At 68.7% G+C, this 14,907-nt stretch overlaps 5 protein-coding genes across 5 annotated transcripts; 3 read left to right on the top strand and 2 right to left on the bottom strand.

Annotated features, from left to right (window-relative positions):
* Nucleotides 1-113: 113 nt before the first annotated feature.
* FA09DRAFT_340439 (hypothetical protein) lies at nt 114-1,388 on the top strand (the record flags this gene model as incomplete). Its single annotated transcript, XM_025744318.1, has 5 exons — nt 114-493; nt 552-678; nt 811-1,053; nt 1,127-1,258; nt 1,314-1,388. The coding sequence occupies 5 exons, from the start codon at nt 114-116 to the stop codon at nt 1,386-1,388; spliced, it is 957 nt and encodes a 318-aa protein (XP_025596527.1).
* A 538-nt stretch (nt 1,389-1,926) lies between these two features.
* FA09DRAFT_96601 (hypothetical protein) lies at nt 1,927-6,899 on the top strand. The gene is made up of 3 exons (XM_025745924.1): nt 1,927-2,255; nt 2,607-2,729; nt 2,792-6,899. Exons 1-3 carry the CDS (start codon nt 2,202-2,204, stop codon nt 6,659-6,661), a joined length of 4,047 nt encoding a protein of 1,348 aa, XP_025596526.1. The 5' UTR covers nt 1,927-2,201; the 3' UTR covers nt 6,662-6,899.
* A 51-nt stretch (nt 6,900-6,950) lies between these two features.
* On the bottom strand, nt 6,951-7,393 carry FA09DRAFT_300444 (hypothetical protein; the record flags this gene model as incomplete). Its single annotated transcript, XM_025740335.1, has 2 exons — nt 6,951-7,037; nt 7,091-7,393. Coding segments are annotated over 2 exons (390 nt in total), but the record flags the coding sequence as incomplete, so codon positions are not given.
* A 797-nt stretch (nt 7,394-8,190) lies between these two features.
* Nucleotides 8,191-11,454, top strand: FA09DRAFT_326304 (hypothetical protein; the record flags this gene model as incomplete). Its single annotated transcript, XM_025741202.1, has 1 exon — nt 8,191-11,454. The coding sequence occupies one exon, from the start codon at nt 8,191-8,193 to the stop codon at nt 11,452-11,454; it is 3,264 nt and encodes a 1,087-aa protein (XP_025596524.1).
* A 564-nt stretch (nt 11,455-12,018) lies between these two features.
* Nucleotides 12,019-12,827, bottom strand: FA09DRAFT_300184 (DUF159-domain-containing protein; the record flags this gene model as incomplete). The annotated part of the gene is made up of 3 exons (XM_025740323.1): nt 12,019-12,243; nt 12,300-12,431; nt 12,465-12,827. Coding segments are annotated over 3 exons (720 nt in total), but the record flags the coding sequence as incomplete, so codon positions are not given.
* Nucleotides 12,828-14,907: the final 2,080 nt, after the last annotated feature.

The raw sequence follows: 14,907 nt of genomic DNA, 5'->3' as shown, positions 1-14,907 counted from the left end.
GAGCAAGCCTCGCAGCGCAGACAAGGCGTCCAGCGTGCCGCCGGCGGCTGCTCGTCTCTGCTCCACACCCTCACCCCACCCTCCCTCGCACCTGGCACTGCACGTCCGCCGCCATGGTCACCACTCGCCGCGCCGCCAGCAGCGTGGCTGCCTCGCCCGCCGCCGCCGCGCCCTCTTCCTCCTCGGTGCCGCTCGCTCTCTCCTCTGCAGAGACGTCGTCCGCCTCCTCGGTCGCCTCCAGCAGCCGCTCCAGCTCGCCGTCGCCCTCGTCTGCCGCTGCCGCTGCATCCACTGCCGCACACGACGACGACCAGGAGCTCGAGGACCTCTTCGCCGCCTCGGTCGCCGCCCACGAGGCCAAGCTCGCCGCCGCGCGCCAGGCGGCCGCCTTCACTGCCGACAACGACATTGTGCGTCTCGACGGCACCACCGCAGCAAGAGTCGACCCCCAGCCGCAGGCAGCGCTCCACAAGGGCAAGCAGCCAGCTGCAGCGTGAGTCAGCGCGCCCGGCCTCGCCTTCGATGTGCTGCTGACCATGCTTGCCTGGCAGCGCCCCGGTGGCTCACAGCGACGCAGCGGTCGACAGGCACCTCTCGCGCCTGGAATCCGGAGAGGCTCTGGCGGATGCGCGCGCACGACGGAAGGGTTCGGCGGCCGCGAAGCGCGAGGCTCAGGCTGTGAGTCAGGGCAGTCCAGGCCTCGCCGGGTGCCCAGAGACAGACGAAGGATCAGATCCTTCCCTGTCCTCCAGCGCAGTGCAGCACTCTCACATGGACAGCCTCGCTGATGCATGCTTTCCACCACCGCAGAAGCGTGCCCTCTCCGCGGGCCCGGGCTGGTTCGACATGCCCGCCTTCCCCGGCGCCGCGACGAGCAAGGGCAGCGGCATGAACGTGGCGTCGGCGTCGAGCAAGTACGTGTCGTCGGCGCGCGGCGCCACGGCCGAGGAGATGCGGCGCGAGGTGCAGGCGATCCGGCTGCGCAACGCCATGGACCCCAAGCGCTTCTACCGTGGCGGCAAGGCGGACAAGGGCATGCCGAAGTTCGCACAGGTGAGTTGGCCGAGCTATGCACGGCCGCAGATGGACGCATGCATCGGCAGCGCTGAGCATTCTTCCCCTACAGCTTGGCCGCATCGTCGGCTCAGAGCTGGAGCCGTCATCGATCGTCACGGGCGACCGCAAGGGACGCAGCGTGGTGGAGGAGGTGGTGCGCGACGCCGAGGCGGCGGCGTATGCGAAGCGCAAGTTCGGCGAGGTGAGTGCTGCGGGGCGATTGGCTGGATACGCCGTCTCATGCGTCTCCTGTGCAGCAACAAGAGCGCAACGCCTCGGGCGGGCGAGGGTACCTCAAGGCGAAGAGCAAGAAGCCGAAGCACAAGCGATGAGCGCGCGAGAGGCAAGCGCTGCCGCCGAAGGCATCCTTGGCAGGCTCGCTGCTGGCTTGCGCTGCACCACCATGCTGGACCTGCTTCCCTTCCCCTGCTCCCTGCTGCGCTATCGGACGATGTCCGCCATCCCTGTCGCCGCCTGGCGTGCCGAGTGCTCCTCGCAGCATCGGGCAGCCTCCACGCGCGCTGCAGCTCCAAAAGTCGAGGGGCGCGCGTGGCTGTGCTGCTCCCACGCTGTAAGCGAGGCGGCTGCACGTGACGGCTGCCTCTCTGCCGCGTCCCGCCGCCGCACCCTATTTGCGACGAGCTGCCGCGGCCGGCCTTCCTGCGGCTGTTTGGAATGCGCCGCGCAATCTGCTGCCGCGCACTGTCCGAGCCAACATCTCATGCTGAGGGCCTGCATGCTGGAGTCGAGTCAGCGAGGTCAGCTTGCGATGCGCTGGCAGCCCTTCTGCTGCGCGCGATGCGCTCGCCCGCTGCAGCTGCCGTGCCGCACGCGCGCACCAGAGCAGCGGCCGCGCCGGGGCAGCGCGGCGCCGCTGCTGGGGTCTGGCGGGCGTCGCGCGCGGCGCTCCCCGCGGCCCCCCGTCTCGCACACCTCGCTCTTTTCACCCTCCCTCCTGCCAAAGCACGCGCCTCCTTGCCTCCCGTCCTCGCCTCACTCCGCGCCGAGCGCCCCCTCCTCCTCCCTCGTGCGACTGGCCGCCGCCTGCTGCTGCTGTCGCACCCCAGCACCGACCACCGCCCACGCCTGCTGTCCATCTTTGCTGATTGGCAGCAGCGTGCGGGGCGCGGCGAGAGGCCGCCCAGATGACCTCGCGCACGTCGCGCACGCGCGTCACCAAGCTCGGCCACCGCCAGCCCGTGAGTCGCGCGCCAGAGCCAGCAGAGCTGGCAGAGCCGCGCGCAGCAGAGCAGGCAGCCCGCCGCCGCGGGCCGCGCGCCGCGCCGCAGAGAATTCGGCGCGCGCGACGCCCGGCGCCGCGCCCGCACCCCGCCGCACCCCAGCGCTGCCTTTTCTCGCCCCAGCCCGCGCCGAATGCAACGATTTTCAGACGCGCCGCCGGGTGACCCGCGACGGGGTGCTGCGGATGGAGGAGGTGCCTGCCCCATCCGCGCGCTCGCTGCTGCGCGCCGCGTCTGCCCGCCCCCCGAGCCTGCTCCCACGCCGCCTCACAGCAGCCTCACTGACACGCCGCCGCCGCCGCCGCACAGCTCTGCATCGCAAAGGGCTCGCTCGCACTCGAGAATGCAGCGTCGGCGCTCACCACCGATGCCGAGTTCGAGGGCCAGGAGGACCGCGACCGGCATCTCGGCGTCGACGCGAGCGAAGTAGCGGTGCGTCGTCGTCCGCCGCGCCGCGCCCGCCGCTGCTGCTGACACACGCGTCTGCCCTCCAGGAGCACCATCTGCAGGCCGCGCTCTCGTCGACGCAGCTCGCCGCCGATGCCTCCAACGGCAAGGCGTCGGGCTCGCGCGCCGCGTACCACATCCCCACGCCCGACGCCAAGTCCGTCCTCGCGCCGGCGCAGTACTCGGCGCTGTACCCGTCGGGCGCCTACTCGGACCCCGTCACCTACGTGCGCTACTCGGACACCATCGAGGAGGCATTCAAGGGCCCGAGCTACTGTCTCGACGAGCACGATGACGAGTGGCTGCGCGAGCGCAACGCCAAGGCCGCCGAGGCTGCGGCGACGGCGCTGCGCTCCTTCAAGCCGCCGCCGCCGCCCGGCGCCGGCTCGGCCAAGAGCAAGGGCAAGGAGCGTGCCCGCGACGATCTCGCCGCCGCCATGGTGCGCGAGAATCCGGACCTGCGCGTGATCAGCGACGACGAGTTCGAGATGGTGATCAGCGTCTTTGAGAGCTACACGTCGGACCGCGTGCCGTTTGTGCATCTCGACCTCAAGACGCTGCCCACGCTCGACGACCTGCTGCCGGCGTTCGACGAGGACTCTTCATTCTCGCAGCAGGCGCTGCCCGAGTTGCCGGAGCTGCCGTGGGAGGCGCGAGCCTCCACCTCCGCCTCTGCGGCCACGCCGCCGTCACGCAGCGTCGCCTGGTCGCCGGCGAATCCGTATCGCAACCTGCCGGCGCTCAAGGTCCTCGCCAAGGCCATATACCCGTGGTGGAAGGAGCGGCGCGAGGAGCGCGAGGGCAAGGCGCTCACGCCGTACCTCAACTTCGACGAGTCGAACGACAACGACCCCTATGTCTGCTTCCGGCGCCGCGACGCCAAGGTGCTGCGCAAGACGCGCAAGACGGACGTGCTGCATCTCGAGAAGCTGCTGCGGCTACGCAGCGAGCTGCAGAGCGCCACGACGCTCCTGTCGCTCGTCGCACAGCGCGAGAAGACGAAGCGCGCCAGCCTGGCACAAGATCGCGCCTGCTGGGAGTCGGCGCGCGAGCTGCTCGACGTGAAGCGCACGTGGAACATCCTCGGCCCGCTGCAGGGCGCCGAGGACGACGAGCTCATCTCGGGCGAGAAGCGCGAAGACACGGGCCACGGCGTCGCCGGCGCGGCGAAGAAGAAGCGCAAGACGGATGCAGACGCAGCCGGCGCCGTCGGCACGGTCCGCATTCCCGCACGCAAGCCGCGGCCGAGCGAAGAAGGCACAGCTGCGGCCGCGAGCTCGAGCTCGTCTGCAGGCGCCTCGTCGGGCCCACAGGGCCTCGGCTCGCAGATCATGGAGCGCGTCCGCGCCGTCCAGGAGTACATCGAGCGCGAGTGCATGCGCAAGCAGGAGGCCGACCTCGGCTGGGAGGAGGGCACGGACACCGCCTTCCAGCCCGTGCCGGTGCCTGTCGACCTGCGCTGCTTCCGGCCAATCCACACGGAGCTGTCGCTGGAGCACCAGCAGCGTCAGCAGCAGCAGCTGCAGCAGCAGATGTCGCTTCTGCCGATCCACCAGGCGCCCTCGCCGTCGACGGCAGCCGCCGCCACCGCCGCAGCCGCCGCAGCCTCTTCGCGCGCCAGCCGACCGCCGTTCTTTCGGCGGCGTGTCGGCCGCGGCGGCCGCATCTTCCTCGACCGTCGGCTTCCTGCAGCGAGCCCTGCGCCGGCAAGTCTGCTCAACTGGCCGCGCAATGGCGAGGCTGGTCAGCAGGCGCGCCCTGCCGCGCTTCCCGCTCCGCCGCTTCCGTCGGCCGCCGCCGCGCGTCTAGGTCCGACCTCGCCGGGCAGAGCAGGCGACAGGCGCGCCGCGCACCAGTCGCCGTCACAGCATCTCACTGGGCCCTTCGCCTTCTCGCCGAGCGTGCGCCCGAGCCTGCTCTCTTCGCTCAGCATTGCGCCCGACGTTCGCGCCACGGGCCCATTCGCTCAGGCCGCAATCGAGAGCTCGCAGGCGTCGGACTCGTCGTGTGCCTCGTCGGTCTCGAGCGACCGCTCGAAGCACAGCACCGACTCGTCGGGCAGCGGCGCCAGCACGCAGCCAACGGATGTCGACGAGGAGTTCGACGTCATGGCGATGGGCGGCGACGACTTCGACAAGATGTCGACGGCCTCCGAAGACTCGGACGGCGAGCCAGACGAAGAGCAGCTCGACCGCGCCCGCGAGCGCTGGCGCTACGATGACGAGGCCGGCCGATGGGCTGGCCTCGGCCTCACTGGCCTCGGCGGCATGGAGGACGATGACGAGGCGGTGCTCGACGACTTCGACCAGCGGTTCGTGCGCTACCGCATGAGTCTGCTGCAGGAGTCCGACCTGCTCAGCCTCTCGACGGACCTGACGAACATCATGCAAGCGCAGGCGCACGCCACGCTCCCGGCGCCGCCGCCCGTCGGCAACGGCGTGCCGATCTCCATGGCGCGTCAGCCGTCCGAGGCTGTCAGCCAGGCGGCGCAGCACCTCGCCGGCGGGCCGCACGCTCCGCCCCACCAGATGCCGCCCACGCAGCAACAACTACCCCCGCAGCAGCAGACACCGCATTCGCAGCCGCGTCCGAGCTCTGCCGGCGCTCCTCATCAGCAGCAGCAGCCGCAGCACCTCGGCGCAACCCCTCAGCAGCAACAGCAGCAGCAGATGCTGCTCGCGCAGCAACAACAGCAGCAACAACAGCAGCAGCAGCAACAGCAGCAGCAGCAGTACGCCGCGCAGCAGTTCGCGCAGCGTGCGCATCCCGACGTCGCCGGGCCGCTGGCCGCGCTGTCGGCACAGCAGAGCTTCCAGCAGGCCGCCATCCAGCGCGCACTGATCGAGTCGCAGCGTGCGGCAGCCGCGGCCGGCGCCGTGGGTGTGCCGCCGGGTGCGCAGCAGGGCTCGCCGCTGCCGCGCTCGCGCGGCTCGACAAGCGCCGGCCCGACGCAGCCTCATCCGCTCTCGCAGTCGTTCAGCGGCTCGAGCCCGCAGCCGCACCAGGCCGTGCAACAGCAGCAGCAGCAACAGGCTGCGCAGGCCGGCGCCGGTGGCATGCAGCGTGCAGCCACTGGCTTCCCCAACGGCAACGGCACCAATGTGCTCGCCGGCACGCAGTTCGGGCACCAGGATGCGCAACAGCAGCAGCAGCAGCAGATGCACCTCGCACAGGCGCGCCACTCGTCTTCGCCGGCACCTGGCTCGACGAAGCCGTCGCCGCAGATGCAGAGCGTCGGCGCCTTCCCCGGCAATGGCGCAGCGCAGGGCCCGTATCTGCAGCAGCAGATGCAGCAGATCCAGCTGCAGCTGCAGGCGGCGCAGCAGCAGCAGTATCGCCAGCAGCAACAGCAACAGCAACAGCCGCAGCAGCAGAATGGCGGCGTCGTGCCTGGCATGGCGCCGCCGAACGCTGGCACGATGCAATTCAGTGCTGCGACGCTGCAGGCCCTCCAGGCTGCTGCCGCCGCCCAGGCGCAGCTACACGGCAGCAACGGCGCGACCGGCAACCTTCAGCAGCAGCAGCTCATCGCCATGAAGGCCGCACTCGCCTCGAGCCAGAACCTGCAGCTCAAGATGCCGCAGAACCGCATGGCGCAGATCGCCCAGTCGGGCCAGCAGGGCGCGCTGCCGAACGGCGCTCCGCAAGCCGGCTCGCCACGCATGGCTCCGCAGCAGGTGCAACAGCAGCAGCCGATCGCCGGCGCTGCCACGTACGCTGCCCGGCCAGCGCAAGCACAGCAGCAGCAACAGCCGCAGCAGCCGCAGATGACTCAAGTGCCAGGCCAGCCAGCACAGCGCGGCAGCCCAGCCCTCGGCAGCAAGGCCAAGGCGTCGCCGCAACGGAACGGCGCTGCCGGCCAGCCGCACCACTCGCCCTCGCCTGCGCCCAACGGCCGCTTCGGCTACGCCTCCTGAGCGCACTCAAGCTCCTCGCTAGCTCTCTTTCTCGTTGCTTCCCCACCGCTCTATTCCCCATCCCTCCTCGTCGCGCCTCCTTGCTGTACTCTAGGTCTCTTCTCTCTAGGCTTGCTGCCGTCTTGCCAATCGATGCGCGCACCTGCGCACGCGCCAACGAGCGCTTCGCCCTGCGGGGCAGATTATATCACACGTCGCGTGACCGCGCACCGCATCCACATGGTCTGAGAGGTGGCTTGACCGGCGTGCAGAGAGTATGGTACAGCTGGAGTCGCATCTGGGCCGACGCTCAGAAGCCGGGCGGGCGGATGCCGCCTGCTGCGCCGGGCGCTGCCGGGGCCTGGCCCGGCTGCTGAGGCGCGCCGCCACCAAGCATCTGGAGGGCACGTCAGCGAGGCAGGCAGGCAACCTCTGAGCGCCACCACTCACCTGGGCACCCTGCTGCTGCTGGTACATCTCCTTCTCCTGCGCCACGATGCGGCTCTCGTCCTCGAGCGCCAGCGCGTACGGCAGGCCCACGAGCAGCGCGCTCGTCGTCACGACCCACACCAGGTTGCCTGCCAGGCGGCCGCCGAAGAAGGCGTATGCCGAGGCCGTGCGGAAGGTGTGCGCAATGCGTGCGCGTGTTGAGGACGGCACAATGTCGACGAGCGCTGCAATGCGCTCCCACACCGTCTCCTGCTTCAGAGCCACGCCCCGCTCCGTCACCTCGTCGTCCGAGATGTCGGACTTTGTGTGAGGTGCGTGTCAGCAGGTGAGCGGCACGACGAGCTGAGCGTCTCAGCATCTCGTACAGCACGCGCGTGGACAGCGCATGGTCCTCTGCCGAGCGCCTCCGAGCCGTACGGATTCCCAGTGTGACGCGCAGTGTGCGAGACCCCGTCCGTGACACGACATTTCGACGGCCTCGTCAAGACGGGAGCTAGCGTGCGCTGTGGTTGCATCGCCATGCCGAGGCAGTGCGACTCGCCATGGCTACGTCGATGGCGCCACGGCTGGCCACGCTGCGCTTCGTCTCAGGCCGATGCTAAACCACGTCTCCTCTCCACTGCGCTCGCACCCTGCGCAGGTCGCCTGTTGAAGCGCAGCAAAGCGAAGACATAGATCCCGCCCGGCCGCTCCTCCTGCTCTTTGCCTGCTGCAGGTCGTCTCCTCTGCGAGCGCCCTTCCGCAGTCGAGGGCCCCTCCAGCCCCATTTGCTGAGCAGCGCACGGCATACTCACGCCCTCGGAGCTCTCGTCATCCCACTCGTCGTCGGCAGCGATGTTGGTGGCGTTGAAGGCCTCGTCGGGCAGCTCCTCGATGGTCGGCATGGTGCACGAGTGATGGGTGGTGGGGCAGTCGTGGAGGTGTGGTCGATGGAGCAGTGGGAAGCGCAGCGGCCGGCGCCGGGCCAAAATGGCTGGGCGCGGCACGTGACGTGGCCACGGCGCTGCGCTGACAAGGCCGCGGCGGCGCGCTGCTCCACTTGTGCTGCCCGAGGCGCCACCTTCCTGCCTCTCTGCCACAACGTCAAGATTGCAAGGATCATGGCTGTGCAGCACGGCCTGGCCACCGCAGCGCGGACGCTCGCACGCTCAGCGGCCTCGGGCACATCAACATGTGTCGCGGGTCCATCGCGGCTGCCGTTCGTGGCGCGCACGGTCGAGCGCCGCAGAAGCGTCTCCTCGCCCGGCCCGCGGAAGCGACACGTCGATGAAGGCAGCGATCTGCCTCGTCGAGCAACCGATAGTGCGCGGCACTTCACAACCTCACGACGAAGCGCTTTCCAATCCGCAGCCAGGCGCGGCGCTCACACCACGGGGCACGCCGGGACTAGCGCGTCCGCGGCCGAGCTGAGCAACGTCGCCCTGCTCGATGGAGGCCTCGAGGGCGACCTGAGCCAATGTTCCGAGGAGCAGCTACGCGCCGTCTTGGAGAATGAGCGGCTGTGCCATGCGAGCATCACCGTGTCGGACGCCTACCTCGAGCTTCGCAGCCGCAACGCCGACACGCTGGCTGAACTCTCCGACAACGCCGTGGTGCAGCTGTGCTCGTACGCCGCCTTGGCGCGACTGCCTGCAGTCATTGCACTGCTGCTTTCGGACCTGCCGGATCCGGGCCAGGAGCTCACGCCCGCCCTGTTGGTGGAGCTCCGCCAAGGCACGCTCGCGAACGAGGCAGGTGCACGCGTGCAGCGCGCACTGGAAGCCATGCTCGCCGCTGCAGGCAGCAGCGCGGCGCTGCTCGACGATCCCGGGTTCAGCATGGCCTTTCTCGGCCCCGCGTCGTCATGGCGGATTATAGCGGGCGTTCGCTCGCTCGACCTTATCCTGACATCTCAACATTCTCAACGTCTGCTTTGCAAGCTGGCCGAGTCGTATTCGCTCGGCGTTGCCTCGCGCTCGGCTCTGGACGACTCGCTCTTGCGCGCGCTCGTCTCTGCAGTCCTAGCTCAGGGTGACGTCGGCCTCTTTCCCGCGCTCGAGGTCTACTTGGCTCTGCTCGGCAGTCGGGGGAGCGATGAGCCCGCCTCGTGGAAGGACAACTGGCGAAAAGCGAAGTTCCCGAGCATCCAAGAGGCCGGTCTCTTGGTGGAGTACTATCTCGACACGATGGCGCGTCACGCAGACGATCCTCGCGCCGCGCAGCAGTGCCGCGAGAGCGCTTTGCGCATCATCGGCGCCTTTGTCGAACGCGCTGGGCTCGGACAGACGCTGTTGGAGCGAGCCGCAGAGGACGCTGGCAGCTGCGAAGGCTGGCTCGACGAACTCGCCGTGTCAGACGAGGCGAGGCGATCGGCGAACTTCGCTATCACTGTGCGCGCATTCTGCGTGCACGCCTTCATCGCTTCGTCGCTCTGGACCCCCGCGCGAGAAGCATGCGTCCGACTCATCCAGGAGCTCGCCGATCTGAGGAGCGCCGCGTCATCGACCTCTGCAGACGATCTCCCCGCGCGGCACGGGCTGCCGGAGCTCTGCGGGTCTCTTGCCCGTCGCGTCGTCTTTGCGACTACTCGGGCAGGAAGCTTGAGCGAGGCGATTGAAGCATGCGCGTCTCTCGCCTCAGCGCTGCTGCTCGAGCCGGAGAAGAAGCCCGGACCGGTCACGCAGGAGGTACGACCAGATAGGCCGCACTTGTGGCTGGACGAGCTCCTCGACGCCGTCAGCAGGGCCGGTGAAGATGAGCTGAACGGAGCTCTGTCTCGAGCGCTGTCGCGATATCCTCCGGGGTCATTGTGTCAGCTGCTCAATGCAGGCAGAACACTTGCGCTGCTAGCCTGCGTGCCGGCTCGTAAAGAGAGCCGGATGACCCGCCTTGGCAGTGTGCTCGGGTTGTGGGACGAGCGCCTCGATCCTTTCATCGACGAGCATTTCGAGGAGTCTCTACGGGCTCGCGTAGTCGCCGAGGTCGCGCGCTGTGGCGCGAAGGACCTCACTCGCCAGCTCTGGCTCAGGTGGACGGCAGACATTGCCGACGGCTCGTCTCCCGGCCGGGCCACTTCGGGTGTCGTCCAAAGCGTCTCGTCCATGCTCTCGGTCGTGCGCCTCTTCGCGGGACCGCCGTCCCATGTTCGCGAAAGCGTCGCTCCAGCAGAGGAGACTGAGGCGGTGACAGACGCGCATCCAGATCAAGCCTTTGCGACCCGCGTCCTCGAGCGATTCACCTCCTCACGCCCTCTGGGCCATATGGATGAGGGCGAGCTCAGTGCCGTTGCCACGGCCTTCTTCGCGCTCAACGACCCCAACTCCGCCTTCGAGGTCCTCGCAGCGATGCTGCGGCGCGACCTCGTTCCGAGCCTCTACAACGTGCACAATGCCGTGCGCGAGCTAGGCAAAGTCAGCATCGACCGAGCAGTGGACATACTGGCAGTCTACGGCGAGTCGACCGCTCGCAAGGCAGAGGAGACAAGCCACATTGCAGCCATCTACCAGACGCTCCTTACCAGCGTGGCGATACAGGCGCGCTACGACCTCGTGCCCAAGCTGCTGGCATCCGAGGAGCAGGCCGGCGTGCATCGGGCACTCGGCGTCCTGGCCGCTCATGTTCTGATCGAGCAGTTCGAGGCACTGGATCGCGCTGCCAATCGACGGGAGCGCAACGAGCCGATGCGTATCATGCGCGATCTGGTGCGCACATGCGTGTCAAACAAGGAGGACTTTCAGCTCGAGGCGACCTTGCTCAACGCCGTCGTATCGAAGGCCTCCACGCAGCTCCGAGCCTTCGCGCCTCCGCCCGGAGAAAGCGGGCCCGCTCAGGCACGCTGGCTGCCCTACGGCGCACATGCCGACACTGCACTCCGTCTTCTGCGTCTCGTCTCTGGCGCTGGCATGGCCTACACAGGCACAGCTCTGCGCGTCATGGCCGCAGTGCGCTCCCACTGGGACTACCGCCGACGCAAGGAGAGCCTCAGGGCCGGCGGCGACAGCAGCCGCATTCTGAAAGGCCTGCGCGTCACGTCACTGCTGCAGATGGATGAGCTCGTTGGCACGGTCCGCTGGGGTTGCAGAACCATCGCAGAGTCGCCTGCGCGGCTGAGCGGCGATCGCTTCCGCCACATGGCGGTCAACTACCTCGCGCTCGACGACGTCGACGGCGCCATCGAGGTGATGAGCTGGATGCGCGAGCTCGGCATGTCCTACGAAGGCGACCCACTCAAGAGCCGCTTCCTACAAGACCTGCGCCGGCGAGCAGAGGAAGACGCCGACCTCGCCGAGACGCGTCTGCTCCGGCTGGCAGGCGACATAGCCACGCCGCACACGAAGCTGTGGTGGGAGCGCGTGACATGGGAGACGTCCATCCCGCAAGACTGATGGCGGCAGCAATGACATTGCACTGCCGCACGGGTATCTGACGCACGACTGGGCCTACGAGAAGAAGGAGCGAATGTCGCCAGAGCGCTTGCCCGTCGGCGTGCGCTTGGGCGACCCCTTCTTGCGCGGCGGCGACTGCGCAGGCACGCCCGGGCCGCTGCTTGGCCCGCCGCCGGCCTGCTGCGTCTTGAGCATGTTCTCGAGCTTCGTCGGCGCAGGACGGGACGGACTGCTCGATGGCGGGTTGAATGGCTCGGGCGAGAACTTGGAGCTCGGCTTTGTGGTAGAGGCCGACGGGGACGGCGACGTGCGTGGTCTTGGCGATGCTGAGGGCTTGGGTGCGGGCGCGCGGTTCTGCTCGTCAGCATCCTCGCGCTCCAGCTGCTCGGCGAGCAAGCGATCCGCCTCGATCTGCGCTGCTCTGTCCTGTCCAGGGCTGCTGCTGGGCGTCTTGACGCGCTCTGGTGCCTCGGCCGGACCTGACACTTCGCGCTTGACCGGCTCCGGCTCGGTCTTGGCCCTCTTCGCGGGCGGCGCGTCGTCTGTGTCCTGCATCTTGCGTGCACGGCCAAACGCCTGCGCGATGCCGTCCTTGCGCTCGGTAATGGGATGCAAGAATTTCTCGTCGTCCGTGCCGGTCCTGCCCACCTCGCCGGGAACGCGATAGCATTCCAGCGGATGCTCGTACGGCCGCAGGAGACGCCCGACGCGCTCGAGCGGCGCTGGCACCAGCCCGAGCCAGATCTGCAGCGACTCGAGGTCGGGTAGAACGACTGGCATGCGCGTGTGCTGCAAGAGGCCGGGAGTGAGCAGCAGGAAGGTGCCGCGAACTGCGGTCTACGCACAAGAAAGTCGAGCTGCTTGTTGATCTCTGTCGTGCAGATGGTGAAGGAGCGCAGCCGCTCGCCGTTCTCTAGTGTGCACTCTTCCCAGAGCCCAGCTAGCGGCACCATCTCGCGGCCATCGCCGCTGGCCGTCTTGCGGCCGATGCCCGGCTCGGACGAGCCGACAAAGTGCGCCAGACGCGCCGACGGCGTGACCTGCCACTGTGATGCATGTGTCAGCGCGGCGCTGCGTGGCGCAGCATGCGCGTATCTCACCTCGTACCATCCCTGCGCCCAGACGACACAGCGCTTGCCACGACGAAACAGAGGCGCCCAGATGCCCTGGCCGCTGAGGATGGTGTCGGCTCGCGCATTGATCGTCTTGATCGTGTCTGCGCCGCGTGGGATGCTTTTGGTCGACGCCGGCAGCAGACCCCAGCGCATTGGCTCGAGAATGAGCTTGGCGTCTGCGCCACCGCCTTGCGCGTGCAGCACCGGGTGCTGCGTCGTCGGCGCCACATTTGTGGTTGCGTGATAGCCATCCTCCATCTCTGGCACTGCATCAGCAGTCCAAGCGGATTCTGCAGCATATACTGAGCCCGTCGGCGCCGATGCTGAGTCGCCAGCCGCACTCTGGCGCGAAGAGGGTCCCGCCGCGCCGCCGCGCGCGCTGGACGACGAGCCTTGGCCGCGTCCTGCCGCCGCGTCGGCATCAGCGCGGCGCTCGCGGCGGTGAGCACGGCCCAGCCAGTCGTTGACGGCGGCGCGGTGCTGCTGCGCTGTCAGCTTGTCGGCGAAGCGACCGCACATGGTTGATGAGGTGGGGAACACCCCCAGGTTGGGGTGCGCAGTCCAAGCACCAGCCAGCCACCCGACCCACGACGTTGATGTGGAGGTGCCGCGACAGAAAGTTCTGGTGTATCTGACAAGTGTGGGAGCACATGGGTGAGGGGAGGGACGCGGCGCCTGCGCTGAATTAACGATTTCGCAGCCCTCCGCCCCTTCAGAGCCAGCGCCAGCCCCACGGTTTCAGCGCGGGCCGCTGCGGCACGCGCATCTCATGCTGCTCGCCCCCTTGCAGGCGCGCGTCTCTGAGCTTGAGCGCTGCCAGCTGCGGTAATGCCAGCAGGGTCTGCGTCAGCGCAATTTGAATCAGAACTGCAACTCATGCGAAGATCACAGGTGGGGCCCTCGCGAGCGCCCCTCGAAAGCGAGCTGCTCCCGCGCTCTTGCCGGCTGCGCGTGCGGGAGCGCCATCCCACGCGTGACGGAGGCGGCCCGCTCTTGAGCAGCTGAGCGGCTCGCGGCCCCACCTCACCCCGACGACGAGCACGCTCCGAAGAGCGCAGCGAGGATGCCAGAGTCAGCTGCAGCCGCGGAAGTAGAGACTAGCAGCATGGAGGAAGCAGGAGCAGGGTGCAGCGACGCAGGAGCGCAACCGCCGGACGGCTGCCTCCCAGCAAGCAGGGCGCCGGCTAGCGTGGGTGGCAGCCGGCAGCGGTCGCTGTCGATCACGCTTGCTGCGGCGTGGTCTCTGCTCAAGGCCCTCGCTTCCCAATGGCCCCGCTCGCAGCGTGGTCTGTGCACGCTGATGGACGCACGAGGCAGGCTACTGCACCGCTAGGCGACGGTCGCCTTGCTCCCGGCTGCTGCGACGCTGCTGCACCTCAAGCACCCCCATCATGCCGCTGGCGCTGCGAGGAGCCTTTGGGCGGGGCCACGGCCATCGGCAGGTTGCCCTCGCCCTTGCGCCTTCTCTGTTCCGCTTTCGGCAGGTCGGATGTGATGTGCTGCGAGGCGGCATGCGACGTGACGCCGTGTCGTCGGCATCACCAGCAGCCAGGCAGGGGTACGCAGGAACCGCGGTGGCGCTCGAAACGTCGGGCTGCGAGCGGAGAGTCGCGAGAGGGCGTGCTGGGCGTCATGCGCCGTGGGGACGGGAGGGCGCAGCAGCGGCCGCGATGCAAGTGCTGCTGCCCCGACGTCCACATCGCAGGTCCGACTCTGCGACGGCGACCGCGCGAGGTGCCTGGCAGCGCGGCAGGAGAGTCGGAGCGCGGAGCGGGCGCGAGCGAGCGTGGAAGGCAGCCGCAGCACGCTCTTCAAGGCCCGGCCGGCGCAGCGCAGAGGGCCCGGAGTTACTTGCGCAGCTGCGAGAGAGGCAGCGAGCCCGGAGCGACGTCGCACAGAGGCACAGAGCGACCTGCGGGTGCGAGCGAGGTGCGATGCCGTGCACGCGCCGGCGCCGTGTGGCTTGTGCGTCGCAGGCGCGCGTGCAGCGTCGTGCGGCGGGCGATCTGATGCGCAGCGGTTGCCGACGACGAGCCAGACTCGTCCGGCCCATCCTCGACGAGCACGAGCTCGGCCAGCGCACGGCATTCTGTGGCTGAGCGCAGGCGAGTCCAACACCTCGAGAGCAACACGAGATTGCCAGCGCGCGCCGGCCATTCCTTGCGCGCGTGTCGCCGACGAGCTCTGGCTGGCGTCGCCGGCGAGCCGAGCTGCGCCCCGCGCCGACATTGCCGTGGCAGCCGCCTCGTCTATCGCTTGCCGCTGTCACCAACTCAGCCCCGCGCCGATCTGTAGCACGTCCTGGCGACGATCGAGGGCGAGCAAGCGCTCCCGGATG

The sequence above is a fragment of the Tilletiopsis washingtonensis genome, assembly GCF_003144115.1.
Source record: "Tilletiopsis washingtonensis strain MCA 4186 unplaced genomic scaffold FA09scaffold_18, whole genome shotgun sequence".
Taxonomy (NCBI): Eukaryota; Fungi; Basidiomycota; class Exobasidiomycetes; order Entylomatales; genus Tilletiopsis; species Tilletiopsis washingtonensis.
Note: the sequence above shows the minus strand (reverse complement) of the source record. Positions and strands in the feature narration are given on the sequence as shown.

Bases quoted from the DNA above. Each gene is read 5' to 3' on its own strand.
- FA09DRAFT_96601 (XM_025745924.1), top strand. From the start codon at position 2,202: ATGACCTCGCGCACGTCGCGCACGCGCGTCACCAAGCTCGGCCACCGC. The intron at 2,256-2,606 runs GTGAGTCGCGCG...GCCGCCGCACAG, and splicing joins AGCTCGGCCACCGCCAGCCC to CTCTGCATCGCAAAGGGCTC. The intron at 2,730-2,791 runs GTGCGTCGTCGT...TCTGCCCTCCAG, and splicing joins TCGACGCGAGCGAAGTAGCG to GAGCACCATCTGCAGGCCGC.